General features: G+C 30.8%; 2 protein-coding genes and 1 long non-coding RNA gene across 9 annotated transcripts; 2 read left to right on the top strand and 1 right to left on the bottom strand.

Moving 5' to 3' along the window:
• The first annotated feature begins 609 nt into the window (after positions 1 to 609).
• LOC128196021 (uncharacterized) lies at positions 610 to 1356 on the top strand. Its single transcript, XR_008248087.1, has 3 exons — positions 610 to 986; positions 1095 to 1156; positions 1254 to 1356. It is a non-coding gene; the product is annotated as an uncharacterized LOC128196021 (long non-coding RNA).
• A 1440-nt stretch (positions 1357 to 2796) lies between these two features.
• LOC108328273 (uncharacterized) lies at positions 2797 to 5350 on the bottom strand. Of its 3 annotated transcripts, none has more exons than XR_008248082.1 (3): positions 5099 to 5350; positions 4741 to 4963; positions 2797 to 3169 (listed from the first exon to the last, which is right to left on the bottom strand). XR_008248082.1 is itself a non-coding variant. In XM_052875447.1 (3 exons), exons 1-3 carry the CDS (start codon positions 5115 to 5117, stop codon positions 3086 to 3088), a joined length of 294 nt encoding a protein of 97 aa, XP_052731407.1. In that variant the 5' UTR covers positions 5118 to 5348; the 3' UTR covers positions 2798 to 3085. The 3 variants fall into 3 exon arrangements, 2 of the variants coding, with proteins under 2 accessions (XP_052731407.1, XP_017417599.1); XM_052875447.1 differs by having other exon boundaries at positions 2798 to 3169; positions 4741 to 4931; positions 5099 to 5348; XM_017562110.2 differs by having other exon boundaries at positions 2800 to 3169; positions 4741 to 4873; positions 5099 to 5348.
• Positions 5351 to 6000: 650 nt separating this feature from the next.
• Positions 6001 to 15570, top strand: LOC108328282 (disease resistance protein RPV1). Of its 5 annotated transcripts, XR_008247995.1 has the most exons (6): positions 6001 to 6701; positions 7077 to 8151; positions 8295 to 8594; positions 12943 to 15059; positions 15182 to 15204; positions 15357 to 15570. XR_008247995.1 is itself a non-coding variant. In XM_052875250.1 (4 exons), the coding sequence occupies exons 1-4, from the start codon at positions 6211 to 6213 to the stop codon at positions 14986 to 14988; spliced, it is 3912 nt and encodes a 1303-aa protein (XP_052731210.1). In that variant the 5' UTR covers positions 6001 to 6210; the 3' UTR covers positions 14989 to 15570. The 5 variants fall into 5 exon arrangements, 2 of the variants coding, with proteins under 2 accessions (XP_052731210.1, XP_052731261.1); XR_008248006.1 differs by lacking the exon at positions 15182 to 15204; XR_008248003.1 differs by having other exon boundaries at positions 15182 to 15570.
• The last annotated feature ends 239 nt before the right edge of the window (positions 15571 to 15809 follow it).

Raw genomic sequence — 15809 nt, 5'->3', positions numbered from 1 at the left:
AAATAGGAGTTTGGTAGTTGGAGAGAGGGCTTTTGATTCGTTATTGTTTGTCTGAACAGGATAGTTATTTCCTGTTGGGGGAGGTTAGGCTCCCATACTTTGACTCTTGTATTCTTTCTCTGTTCAATAATATTTCGGAGGTTATACAGTATTTTTGGCTGTTCTTTGTGTGTTGAGAGGGATATCGATTAGGTTTCTTTATAGGAAACCTATCAGTTCATCTTAGACAGCACATTCGTTATGCTCTTTTACAACTCCTCAATGGAGAAAGTAAACGTTGAAAAAGCTTTTTCTAACCTTTTAATGTACCAACTTGTTACATGGAGCTGTAAAACCAGAAAATTTTATTTGGTTAACGTGGAAGAGTGAAGATGATGTATAAGAAGTTATTTGTTGTTCTTGGTTTGTTCACTTTGATACACCTTGTTTCATTTGAGTGGTGACTTATAAAATCTGTTGGCGCTTGATGGTTAATTCTTTATAAGTGTAGTTTGACAAGTTCAAGACAATTTATTTGAATTTATATAATATATATACCATTTTTTTAAGGCTATACAAAATATTTAATAATAAAATTATACGAAACCCATTATTCTTTACAGATTATTCCAAATAATGATGTGCTAAACAACTATTTCAAATGGAATGGTGAAGACAGAGTTGTCAATCAAGATCACACATTCCTGTGGAAATTTAACTTGGAGCCCCTGAAGACGAGTGGCATGAGCCTTAGGCTATGTGATGCTAGCAGCTTCACTTTTGAGATCAGTCCGTATGATTATGACTTTCAGTAGCCAGATTACGACTCAGTTGTGAATGAGTTAAAATCAGTTGTCACAATAAAAGAATGCGGAATGTGTCCTCTTTATAGAAGCGGAAGCAATGTTGGAGAGTCTTCAAGGGAAACAAAGGAAGATAAGAAGTGGAAGGCCGAAAGCTATTTAGTGGGCTAGTCTCTTGCTCTTTTGCTAATTGGTCTTCCGTTGGTGAGTATGGCTTATCACCAATATTTGTTAATTACAAGTTTCAAAACGTTTAACTTTTATTATGAATTTCTCATTTTTAATTTAATTTATTTTATTTACATTTTCAAGGTGGGTTCGTTCCGTAGCTGACCAGATTTGTAAGTTATTGTTAGATAGAGTTTTATGTGGACGTAAGTTGGGTTGCTCCGTTGTCCCAAAGTTGCATTTTCTTGAAACTGTTCATTCATCGGCTTCGTTAACTTTAGCATATTTGGCTTTCATTTGCAGCGAAGGATTATGAAATCTTGAAGAGCTGCATAAGGGTAATTCGCAAATGGAAAATGTTTGTTTGATACTTTTAAATTTTATTGCCATACTTTTTTTTATTTCTTCTATTATGTTTAATACATTTTAAGAACATTGTAAGAAAATGTGAGAAAAATATAAAATGACTCAAATTAAAATATTAAAATTTAGGCTTAATTTTTTAGTCTTGATAGTTTCATGAATGTGTTATATTTAATACATATTAAGAATGTTGTAATAAAGATTGTGAAAAAATACAAAATTATTCAAAGTAAAATATTAAAATTTTGGCTTAAATTCACTTTTAGTTTCTATAATTCCAAATGTAAAATTTTAGTCTCAAAAAAATTAGATTATAGATTTAGTTTTGATTTTTTTAAAAAAATTAAGCATTTTTAGTTTAATGTTCATAAGTAATTGAGTTAGTAAAATATGGTGCATGTTTATCACTCACATAGCCTATTTAATGAATTAAAATTGTTTGATTTTAGAGACTTAAAATTTATATATGTATATCTAATATACATAAAAATTAAAATTATTCATACGTAAAATTATGAAGAATAAAACTATATTTAAGTTTAAAATATAATGAGAGTTAACACAAAATTCATAAACACACTTCTTCTGACGTATTTTTTGTTATTGCTTAAAATTGAATGAGTAGAATTGTAAAGTTATGAGTTGATATCATTAAAATAAAAAAAGTGGAAGGGTGGTGACCTACAATTCCTTTTTAATTTCCATAAATTCAATTAATAATCAAGAATATATTTAAAATTTGCTAATATTTCTCTTTAAACAATCATTTTATATCTTTCTACACATTCTTCCATAATTTTCCAACAAGTGATTGATTTTATGGAATCAAACTCCGAATTCTTGAACAAGTTTTTGGAATCAATCTGCTATGGATGAAATAATGAGGGAGAAGAGATAAAGCTATTCCATTTAAAATATTGATGAAAAATTATTAAATAAATAATTAATCAATCAATTTCATCCTAAAAGTAATATATGCTCTCTCACAGTTCCTAAAATAAGAAATTATGTAAATAATTTTTTAAGTGATAAAAATTATGTTAAATAGTTTAGTTAGGTATTGGAAATTTCTTGGTATTGAGATTAGTAAAATATATCCATTCATTTAGGGACTACATATGAATTTTTTATTTATTAAAAACTAAATATAACAATATTAAATACTTAAGCATTATTCACGTAGTTTTTTTTATCATGGAGTAAAGAACATTAACCACTTGTAAAATTTTGTAGAATAGTATAAATTCTACCTTTTCTTTTTTTGGAAGGTTTGATGTTACATATTGATTGGGATATAATATTTTAAAATAATTAAAAGATCAGTGTAGAAATAATGTGACGGTGGTAGTGTTTAAGGATGCTAACGGCTAAAAGGGATGAGTTTCATTAGGGGTGGGCAAACTGGCCTATAGTACACTGCACTGTACAAATTTATAGTTAAAACTATAAATCAGTTTATGAAAATTGTACTGAACTAAAAGATAGTTAAGTTAATTGAACTGAGCTAAGTATTTTTTTAGTTAACTATAGTTTAGTTTAGTAAACTGTTTTAACTCAAACTAATGGAATGTTTTGGCACTGCTGTTAAAGTATTGGACACTTCTACAATACAAACCATACACTACTAACTACAATTAGAATTAACCGTTATCATTGGCAATTAGAAACACTCTAAACAATGCGAAAGCTAAATCTAAAGTAAGAATGTGCATAATGAATTTGAGCTCTGCACTTGATCTCCTCCATACATGCTTCAATATCCGATGCATGTCTTACTGGGAATTGAAAGACAAGAATTCATCAACTTCATCCAATACCAAAAGAATGCAGCACCAGAGACTCCAATGCATCACCACCTATGCCAAGTATTCATCAGAATAAATGTAAAATCTCAACTAGCTCAGTGAAAAGTATATATATATATATATATATATATATATATATATATATATATATATATATATATATATATTAACTTATACTTTTTAAGGGACGAAGAATTTGTTTAAGCCACCACCATGCAGACTTACCATTCATACACATTAACACTATATATACCTTTCAATATGTTACACTACATCAATCTATCTCCTATGTAGCCCACCCCATTTTCATATTATCATTGTTTCATCTCATTACTCCCTGTGACTTCATTTAATTCTGCAGAGAGTTGCACTAATTATAATCTGCTCTGCATTCTATTATATATGAGATAACTCTCAACAAACTCTCCTACCTTCATTATTCAATTCAACTTTCAACAAAACCCAAACCAAATGTACATTCAAATCTCAGTGCTTCTACTATTTTCAGTTAATTATAATACTTCTAAATATTACTTCATAAATGAAAATGTAAAATTTTCAGTGAGACTTAAGAAGGATTCTGCAGCTTACACTGCTCACGGTTCAGCCAAGCAAAACAATTTCTAAAACTTCAGTAACACTTTATGTTCATAAACCATGAAGGGACATTCAATCAAACTCTAAATGTTCAACTTAAACATGATTGGTCTGACACAAGTGTATATAAGAGTGCTTAGTCTAATTGGAAAGTGAGACAAAGTGAAACAAGGCTTGGTACATTACTTAAATCCATAAATGAAACAAAGTTCATAAATTTCACTTTGGATAAGTTTGATTTAAATTGTGAGTTAACAAAAAAGATAACTTTAAATGTTCTTGTTTAGACCCAAAAGCATGAATGAAAAATATTAATGAGTAGAAGACTACTGTAGAAATGCTAAATATAAGAACATTATGCTAGAGTTATATTGGTTTTATTTTCTTAATCTAACTAAACATTATCTTCTATATCTAATAGTTCTTGTCGTGTTGGATGCTTTAGAATTTATTATTCACAAATTCAGTTTATATATATCTAACAGCTTTAGGCCTTTTTGGTCAAGCAGTATCTGTCAAACTTTGCCCAAAAGTACAAAATTGTCATTGATTGTTTATATTTCTTCTGTTTGCATTAAAGAATATTTCCTCCTTATAAAGTGGTAATCTTTATAACCAAGCTTCAATATATCCACTATGCATGGTAATTGTGGTGTAAGGAAATAAGTTTGAATGAGAGCATGGTCTGTTTGACACTAGAGGCATCACTTTACCAGCAGGAGTTGGATTTTCATATTCAAACCCAACTCATCATTCACAAATCCAAATTAGCGAAATATATGAGGAACTGCATCTTTGAGTAATATTCTCTAGTTAATTGTACAAAGGTATGTCATGCATCTAAACCAAATACACCTTTCATTTCATAGAATCTACCTTATCCAAAAAAATCAAATAAAATTAAATTTTTCTAAACAATTAAAGCTCCCACAATATCTAATAGTTCTCTCAAGACAAACACCAAAGTGCATCGCTTTCCAATTTAATTTATACCTTTTCAAAGAGAAATGAAAAAACATTCGTACCTTAGAGTGAAATGATGGTAGAGCCTGCAATAGTTCGGCGGCAAAGTTAGAGAGCGGAAAAACCTTGTGGGGGTGATGAGCCTTCGACTGCGGAAAACCTTCGACGATGGTGGTAGAGCCTTTGACAGTTTGGCTATGGCAGTGACAAGGTTTCAGCGGCGACCAATTGGGAAAAAATTGAGTCAGATGACCTAAACTCCAGTTAACCCCAATTAACAGTTAACTGTATAATAAATTCAGTATTTTTAAACTTGAATTGTTAAACAGTATAATTAGTTTTTAGTAAAAATAGTTTAAGTTTTTTAAATACAAAACAGTATAGAAAGACTATAGTTGATGGTTTTTAATTGAACTGTACCCAGCCCAATCCGTTGCATCCTCCAGGTCGCAGACTAGTGCAGTACCAATCAGCTGTGACAATAAAAAAATGCGGCTTATGCCCTCTTTATAGAAGCGGAAGCAATGTTGGACAGTCTTCAAGGAAAACAAAGAAAGATCGGAAGAGGAAGGCCGAAAGCTACTTAGTCGGCTAGTCTCTTGCTCTTCTGCTAATTGGTCTTCCATTGGTGAGTGTGGCTTATCACCAATACTTGTTAATTAAGTTCAACTTTTATTATGAATTTCTCATTTTTAATTTATTTTGTTTCATTTAAGTTATTGTTAGATATAGTTTGATGTGGACGTAAGTTGGTTGCTCTGTTGTCCCAAATTGCATTTTTTTGAAACTCTTAAGTACGGGCTTCGTTAACTTAAAGGGAAAGAAAGGAAGATAGAAAGAGAAAGGCAAAATGGTACTTAGTGGGCTAGTCTCTTGGTCTTCTGCTGATTTGTATTCCGTTGGTGAGTGTGGCTTATAACCAATACTCGATAATTACAAGTTTCAAAACGTTCAACTTTTATTATGAATTTCTCATTTTTAATTTTTATTTTATTTACATTTTCAATGGCATTTTGCAGGTGGGTTCCTTCAGTAGTTGACAAGATTTCTAAGATATAGTTTGATGTCGACGTTGGGTTGATCCGTTGTCCCAAAGTTGTATTTTCTTGAAACTCTTCATTTATCTGCTTCGTTAACTTCTTTAGCATATTTGGCTTTCATTTTCAGCGAAGGCCGTAAGTTTCACTGCCTATCAAAGATATAAATTTAGATTCCATTATTATTATGTAAATTATTGAGTCTTCAATTGACTGAATATTTCTCTTTTTGTCTAGTTGCTGCAGTGGATGATGACTCATGCTTTATTTTCTTTTGTCTAGTTGCTGTAGTGGATGACTCATGACTCATGCTTTATTATCTTTTGACTACTTTTTGTTCACAAGGTTTATTCGCATTTAGCAGAAGAAAATCCTGTGCCAATCTCGTCTTGTAGCGTTCTAACTTTTCCAAAAACTAACAGCTAGATAATTTTTCTGTTCACAAACTCACTCTTCTTCCGCTGCAGTAAGAGAAAGGAGAGATAATTGATTCCAATGGCAGAGAGTTCTTCGTCATTGGCTGTGCCCACTTCTCCCACTAAGTATGATGTGTTTCTCAGCTTCAGGGGGGAAGACACACGTCACAACTTCGTCAGTCACCTTCACGCAGCGCTGCACAGGAACCACATCGAAGCATATATTGATGAGAGAGAACAAAAGGGCGAAGAAATTTCGCCTGCACTCCAAACTGCGATAGAAGAATCAAAGATCTATGTCCTTGTTTTCTCCGAAAACTATGCATCTTCGACGTGGTGCTTGAATGAACTGTCTAGTATACTAAACTGCAAGAAGAGATATAGAAGAGACGTGATACCGATTTTCTACAAAGTGGATCCATCAACTGTCAGGAAGCAGGAAAAAAGATACAAAGCAGCTTTCGAAGAGTATGAACAGCGGTTTAAGGACGACATGGACAAAGTGCAAGGATGGAAGGATGCTCTAACCGAAGCTGCTGGACTCTCCGGTTGGGATTCAAACGTTATCAGGTCATTATATTTCTTACATCCACTTTTCAGATATTCAGAATCTCTTTTCATTTACTAAAATCTGTTGATCTCATCATAGTTTAAGTGTTTTTTTTTCTTTCTCTTAATCGGTCGTGGATTTGATCATATCACTTTGTTATAGTTTAACTTTGTACAAGTCTGTTATCCAGTATCTAAAATCACAAACAGTTACTGTAGAACTTTTGCGATCTTGATTTGCAACTTTTAAACCAACCAAGCTAATATATGAAGATAATGTTCGTATACTTACATTGATCATCTCTTTAAATGGTGTTCACTCTTTTGAATTTGTCTTTAGTTTAGTTTAGCTTTGTGCTTGAATACTAAAACTTTATTTTCCAAATTATCTGTCAGGTCAGAAAACACACTTCTTGAACAAATTGTGAAAGATATTTTGAAAAAATTGAATCTTGATTCCATTAGTTATGATCAAGGAATTATCGGCATTGAAAAACATATTGAAAAAATTCGGTTCTTGATGCATTTTGAGTCATCAGATATTCGAATCATAGGAATTCGTGGCATGGGAGGAATAGGAAAGACTACAATTTCTGAACAAATATATTACAAATTGGCAATGCAATTTGATTCCAGAAGCCTTGTTTTAGACACTCAGAAAAAAATAGAAAGAGATGGAATAGACACTGTCAGAAAAAAATATATGTCTGAGCTTCTAAATGAAGTACCATCCCCCAGTTTATACTACAGTGATAGACTTAAACGAATGAGGATTCTCATCATTCTTGATGATGTTACCGATTCAGTTAAAGTTAAACAATTGGTAGGAAGGCTTGATAGTTTTGGACAAGGCAGTAGAATCATTATAACCAGTAGAGACGGACAAGTGTTAAAGAATGCTGGAGCTGATGACATCTACGAAGTTAAGGAGTTGAATTATCTTGATTCTCTACAACTTTTTAATTGGCATGCTTTTAAACAAAATTCTTCAAAAGCAAATGCTTACATGAACTTGTCAATAGAGATGTTGAGATATGCAAAAGGAATTCCATTAGCTCTCCAAGTTGTGGGTTCATTACTTTATGATAGAGAAACAGAAGTATGGGAAAGTCAGTTGCAAAAGTTGGAGAAGTGCCAAGATCTTGATATTTTCAATGTATTAAAATTAAGTTATGATGAGCTTGATGAGGAGCAGAAAAATATATTTCTTGATATGGCTTGCTTTTACAGAGGACATGAGGAAATTGTGGTTGCAGAAAGACTAGAAGATTGTGGTTTCTCTTCTTTAATTGGAATTGATGTTCTCAAAGATAAATGTCTAATATCTGTCTTGGACGGTAGAATTATGATGCACGATCTAATACAAGATATGGGTCAAGAAATTATTCGTAAAGAGTGTCCACAACATCCTGGAAAACGCAGTCGATTGTTGAAAGTTGATGAAATTCATGAGGTTTTAAGTAAGAACAAGGTATGTTCTATTGTTTCTCAATCCAAAGAGTCAAATGGATTTAATTTATGATAAATTGATGACCATTGAGTTATTATTAAATAGCTTGCAATGCAATAGTTCATATTTAGTTTCTTTTTCTAATTGCATTGATTTACTTTCAGGGGTCAGATGCAATACAAAGTATATTAGTAGATGTGGGAAAAATGGAAGAAGTTGAAGTACATGCACAAACTTTCGAAGTGATGAACAATCTTAGGATGCTTATGCTATATTATTCTACTGATATAAATGAAACAAAAGTGTTTCGTGAATCATCTCTTGTAGGTCTTCCAGACACTTTAAAGATTCTTTATTGGACCGGTTTCCCTCAAAGATCTTTACCACCGAACTTTTACCCAGAAAATCTAGTGAGACTCGAAATGCCAAACTGCCATCTTGAACAACTTTGGGAAGGAGATCAGGTTTTTCTGGTTATCTATATTCCTTTATGTTCTAAACTTATTACACATATTTTTCTGTACTATATATCTACATGTTTTCATTGGCAATTCCTTTCTGCCCGTTATGATACTTCTTTTATTAGAACCACTCAAAGATAATTATAAATCAAAAATGTAGAAGATACATTTGTTTGATGCATTTCGTCTTTGTGGTCCATTATTGTATTGTACCCATATTATTGATGATAGATATATCTCTCGATGTTGTCTTGTATGATGTTTCATTCTTATATGATTATATTAGATCGAAATTGAAACAATAATAATTATGCTTAATACCTGAACATACAGAGGTATGATTATATTATAAGATAAAACTAGGTACAAACCCACCTTATTTTTTATATTTTATTTTGTGTCATGTTATGTGATATCACATACAATATATATAACACCATGTATATCATATACTTGTTATACATATTCATGTATCTTATCATCATTATCATTATCACTTTCATATATACAAAACTCTTGGATAAATCATCACAAAACCATTTCACACATAGAATTAGATTCTTTAGGTGAGTTGACATGTTTTTTAAGGGAACAATTCACTAGAAAGAAACAACGACCCAAGTTCAACCCACATAAAAGATTAATACCACCACTAAGACAATGAATTTATGGGTCTTCTATTTTATAAGGTGTTCAACTTTTTCTCTATCCAATGTAAGATTTAGATTTACACTTGCAATCTCAACAATATCTCCTTCATTGGTGATTTCCTTCTACATTGAACACTCCCTTCGAGAAAAAATATTCTCAACGACGTGTTCCCCTTAATTGGATTGTCTTTTAACTTAAAGAGACACACTTACTTGAACCCTTCATAAGGAAGACTTTCGTTAAAGGAACCATATTGTACTCATATGTCAATACAACTAACCATAAGCTCCAATACCACTAATTGATCTTTTAAGCAAAGAATTTACAAGGGAGACACAACACCTATGAAACTTGAATCCAATCCATGTAAGAGATCGACACCACTTCCAACTCAAAATCTTAAGAGTTTAACTCGCTATAATAATCTCATTTTCTAACCTAAAGGACTATTTCTTTACTTCAATTATCATATCATTTGAGTTAACAATTCCAAATAAGAGAAAACTAATATGACTCTCTCTTACTCTATCAACCTTTTATAGCTTAAATGAATATATCTAGAGGAGAGAGAAACTTCAACATTTCCCTTGCTGAAACCCTTTAGTAATTCTACTTGTAATATCTAATAAGCTTCAGAAATGTCACAATCGGCGGGATTGCGATGTGACAACCAACAGTATAAAAACTTTTGAAAATAGATATTGGGAGTTGCCACCATAATTTTTTATGAGAAAACTACAAGAGAAAACCACAAAATAAGATATAACCTGTGAATCAGGATTATGACTCTGGGAATCCGTTACGCTTAGGAAAGTTATTAGCACCTTACTATGTATGTCCGAAGGAAAGTTATTAGCATCCATGTTCGAAAACAATACCTTTAATTAAGTATACAGAGTTGATATGATTTTCAAAATAGTTATTTTTCTTGAAAATAACAATCTTACAGAACAAAAAAATATTTTTTTAATAAAACTCGATTTGAAAAATGTTTTTGGAAAATTGTTCATTGAAATTGATTTTGAAAATTATTTACAGAAATTTTCAAAATAACATTTTTAAAATAAATCCGATTTGATAATCAATAACATTTTAAAAATATTATGAAAATTTTAATTATCTATCCAAATTTGAGATTTAACATGATAATTAATATTCTTAAAATTATTATGAAAAATTTATTTATCAAGAAAACATGAGACATGACAATTAGTATTTTTACAAGTTATTATAAAATTATGAATTAAATTCGAGACTTTATGACAATCAATATTTTTATAATTTCTATTTAAAACAAGAAAATGGTTTATGAGTGAATATGTAAAATAAAAATAGGAAAAATAATGAGAATGCTAAAGAAAAAAAAGCCTAAAAGCATAATTCAAACTAAAAGAAATTATTTTTGAAATGAGATGTAATGGAAAATAGAGGTTTTATGAGATGAAAATGGTGATGTGATTGTGCATAATATTGTAGTGTTAGATGACGGTTTTGTATGGAGAAAGAAAATGGAGAATGTTAAAAGTTACGAGATTCCGAAGACATTGGAAATGAGTGGTGGTGTGGGAAAGAAGGGATGCGTGTGTTGTGTAAGATGGAAATATTGGTATTTACAGATATATGAGCAAAGAAAGTGGATGAATAAAATATAATTTAAAAAAAAAGGAGTGGAAGAAAAGTTAGTGTGAAAAATAAATAAAAGAATTAATATAAAAAGTGAGTGGAGAAATTAAGTGAAATAAAATATAATTTAAAAAATGAATAGAAAAATTTAGTGTGAATAATAAGTGAAAGAATTAATATAGAAAATGGGTAGAAAAATTAGGTGAAATAAAATATAATTTAAAAAAGTGAATAGAAAAGGTTAATGTGGAAAATAAGTGAAAGAATTAATATAAAAAAGTGGGTGAAGAAATTAGGTGAAAGAAAATATAATTTAGAAAAAATTAGTGTAAAAAATAAGTGAAAGAATTAATATAAAAAGTGGGTAAAGAAATTAAGTGAAATAAAATGTAATTTAAAAAAGGGAATAGAAAAAGTTAATGTGGAAAATAAATGAATGAATTAATATAAAAAGTGAGTGGAGAAATTAGATGAAATAAAATATAATTTAAAAATGTGAATAGAAAAAGTTATTGTGAAAAATAAAAGAAAGAATTAATATAAAAATTGAATGGAGAAATAAAATAAAATAAAATATAATTTAAAAAAGTGAATAGAAAAAGTTAAGAGAAAAATAAATGAAAAAATTAATATAAAAAGTGAGTAGAGAAATTAGATAAAAGAAAAAGACGATGTGGTGATGATCTATCTGGAGGGTAAGAGGTGAGAAAAGAAAAAATAGTGATAAGGATGAAAAAATGTGTTGGATTAGTTAATCTATTAGAGTGAAAAAATGTGTTGGATTAGTTAATCTATTAGAGTGATCCGTAAAAATGAAAAATGAAAGAATAGGGTTTTGAAATAGTTAAACTAGGGGTACAAATAATAAAATAAATAACATTTTTTTAAAATTTTTTATTTAAGAAAAAACTTTATTCATCCAAAATTAGGTGTTGATAAAAAATACACTGTATCATTAGTTAAAAATTTAAAGTAAGTTGAAAGTCTTATTATATATAAAAAAAAATAGTAAGATAACAATATGAGAAGAAAAACTCACAGATATGTTACTATAAAATTTTGGATTAAAGATGTCTTGATATCTTTTGCATACCAACTATCCTTGAAGTTTAAGTGATATTATCTCATAATCAAGATTTCACCAACAAAAACTAAGAATGAGTAGAATCAATAGTAATTATTTAACTTTTCTAAGATAGTAAGTATAATTTTAAAATAGTATATAATAATTTTAATGGTAAGAGTAGTTATAATAAATAAAATGGAATTTGTTATAATTTGGTTCATTTTTTATAATTTTCATCATTTGTAAAAGGTATAAATTATATCATTAAAAAATATTAAATGGATTTCATCATTTAGAGTACTTTGTATTCATATTTTATCTTTGATATAATATTTTAAAATAAAATAAAAATAAATTGATAAACCCATGTAAATAATTAGTAAAAAAATTATTAATAATATTTTGAGAAGTAAGCCAAAAAAACATTCATATCACGCCGTTAATTAAAAGAAAAATAAACAAAAATTTAAGTACAACTAGATTATATATTTTTTTAATAAAAACTCGTTTAAATATTTAAATGCATAACATACTTAAACTTAATTGATCTAACTTTTTTCTATTGTAATATAGCTTCAGTATAAATAAAGGAATATCATTCTCATTCACATTACAACTCTATTAAGAGTGATGTAACTCTCATTTAAAATTTATGCAATATATTTTTATTAGAAAAGAAGAGAGATGAGATGAGATAATAAAGATAAATAGTTGAAATATGTTATAAATTACTGTCATCAGTTTTATCAATATATATAATAAGTCTAGGTTGAAATTATTAGGATGTAATTTTAGGTAGGGAACAAAACATGCTAAATTTACTGAATTTTTATAATAACTACCAAATATATAGCCAACATAATTTTCTTAGTCCTGTGTTTTTTCAAAAGTGATATTTATAAACGCAATAGATAATGTAACTAAAAGTTTACTGAAGAAAAATAGCTAAAATTAGCTTAAAACTTTATATTAGTTTTTCTTTGTTACTTGATTCATTTACCTTTGTAGCAGAATTTACCGAAATTGAAAAGGCTCAATCTGAGTGGTTCTCAGAAACTCACCGGGATACCAGACCTTTATCTGTCACCAAATATTGAAGAAATAATTTTCAGTGATTGTCCAAAGTTGATTAAAGTTTACTCTTCCATATTACTCAGCAAGCTCAGTTGTTTATGTTTAGATTCATGTTTGAATTTGAAGAGTGTAACTGTTCCCAGCAATATTCTATCCACATCACCAGGATTGATTCTTTTTTCCGGGTGTGACAAGCTTGAGATGTTTTCCATCGGTCAACCTCATGTGAAACTGAAGCGTCAACGTGAAACTTTCTCAATATTCCCTCGTGAGGAACCGAAGTATCAACGTAGAACTTTCTTAAGATCAAGTTATATTCCGGAGAGGGCTGTATATGATTATTTCTCAACTTGCAGTGACATTTTCTCAATTATTTTCGACAGATATGAGGAAGAAGAAAACGAAGTGACTGATAATAATATATATGAACAAAGTCATACATTGTCGACAGAACTCGAAGAAGGTGTGCCTTTAAACTTTCCAAGTCTCAAGAAGCTCTGTTTCATAAATTTCTTTAACTGTTCTTCCCTTACAACCTTCCCATGTGACCTTTCTGAGACGAAATTCCTGAAGCAACTTTGTCTCTGTCTTTGCTTAAAATTGGAAAATTTCCCCGAAATTGAGGACACGGTGGAAGGTCTAGCGGTTCTCATCTTAGACGGCACAGCCATACAGGCACTACCTTCATCCTTGTGGCGTCTGGTAGGGCTTGAACAACTGAGTTTGCGAGATTGCAAGAATCTTGAGATTATTCCATCTTCCATTGGAAGCCTCACCAGACTATGCAAATTAGACCTTACCTACTGTAAATCACTTCAAACTTTTCCAAGTACCATTTTCAATTTGAAGTTGAGGAAACTTGATTTGTGTGGTTGCTTAAAGTTGAAGACCTTCCCAGAGATCACGGAGCAGGCACAAACTTTTGCTCACATAAACTTAACAGAAACGGCTATCAAAGATCTGCCTTCCTCATTTGGCAATTTGATTAATCTTCGATCCCTGCAGCTCAACAAATGCAGGGATCTCGAATTACTCCCAAACTCTATTGTCAATCTAAAGCATCTCTGTAAACTTGATTGTTCGGGATGTGCCAAATTAACAGAAATCCCAACACACATTGGTAGCCTGTCGTCATTAATGGAACTGTCACTGAGTGAGAGTGGAATCGTGAACCTTCCGGAAAGCATTGCTAATCTTACAAGCTTGAAATCACTTGATTTGAGTGGCTGCAAAAATCTTGAATGCATCCCAAAGATTCCAACGTTTCTAAAACAACTGGTGGCATTGGATTGCCCATCCATTAGACAAGTGAGGTCAAATTCTCTTGTTCAAAACCTCTCAAATTCCAAAGAGAGTTTCTTCAATTTTCATTTGACCAATGCTCAACAACTGGATTCGGGTGCTCGTGCTAACATTGAGGAGGATGCAAGGCTTAGGATGAGCAACGATGCATATAGGTCTGTGTTTTTCTGTTTTTCAGGGAGTGCAATTCCTCATTGGTTTCGTTTTCGTGGCAAGGGACGTTCAGTGACTATAAATGAAGATTTAAGCTTCTGCAACGATGATAGGGTCATTGGTTTCGCTTTGTGTGTTGTTTTTGGACTGTTAGATACGAATGATATTGAAGCTAGACGTGGTTATTTTAGTTACAGCCTAAAATTTGAATCTGATGACGGTGGCACACACATTATTCCAAATAATGATTTGTTAAAAAGCTATTTCAAATGGAATGGTGAAGAGAGACCTATTGATCAAGATCACACATTCATGTGGAAATTTAACTTGGAGTCCCTAAAGACGAGCAGCATGAGCCTTAGACTCTGTGATGCTAGCAGCTTCACTTTTGAGATCAATCCGCTTGATTTTGACTTTCGGTGGCCAAATTACGACTCAGTTGTGGGAGAGTTCAAATCAGTTGTCACAATAAAAGAATGCGGCATATGCCCTCTTTATAGAAGCGGAAGCAATGTTACAGAGTCTTGAAGGGAAACAAAGGAAGATAGGAAGAGGAAGGCAGAAAGCTACTTAGTGTTCTGCTAATTGATCTTCCGTTGGTGAGTGTGGCTTATAACCAATACTTATTAATTACAAAATTTCAAAACGTTAAACTTTTATTATGAATTTCTCATTTTTAATTTATTTTGTTTTTATTTACATTTTTAATGGCATTTTACAGGTGGGTTCGTTCAGACAAGATTTGTAAGTTATTGTTAGATATAGTTTGATTTGTAAGTTATTGTTAGATATAGTTTGATTTGGACGTAAGTTGAGTTGCTCCGTTGTCCCAAAGTTACATTTTCTTGAAACTCTTCATTTTAATTTCTTTAGCATATTTTGGCTTTCATTTGCAGCGAAGGCATTATGAAATCTTGAGGAGCTGCATTTGCAAGGGTAATTCGTAAATGGGAAAATGTTTCTGCCAATTGAATATCATATCATTGTATTTGGATTGTGCATGGAGCTGTAAAACCATAAAATTGTTTATTGGTTAACTTGGATGACTGAAGATGATAAGAAGTTATTTGTTGTTGTTCTTCGTTTATTCACTTTGAGACACTTGTTTCATTTGAGCAGTGACTTATAAAAGCTACTAGAGTGTGATGGTTAATTCTTTATAATTGTAGTTAGACAGTAAAGTCGAAGACAGTTTATTTGAATTTATAATTATTTGGATATAGGTTTAAAGACTCCTATTAAGAAGGTCTTCATTAATTATCTTATGATTTCTCAGTTGCATTCTCTCGTCTTATTCGTGTCTTAGTTTTGAGAGGCTTTGTAAGTTTCTGATTCCTTATTCCATAAGC

Source organism: Vigna angularis, chromosome 1 (genome assembly GCF_016808095.1).
Source record: "Vigna angularis cultivar LongXiaoDou No.4 chromosome 1, ASM1680809v1, whole genome shotgun sequence".
Classification (NCBI taxonomy): domain Eukaryota; kingdom Viridiplantae; phylum Streptophyta; class Magnoliopsida; order Fabales; family Fabaceae; genus Vigna; species Vigna angularis.
This window is presented reverse-complemented; position numbering and strand designations above follow the sequence as displayed.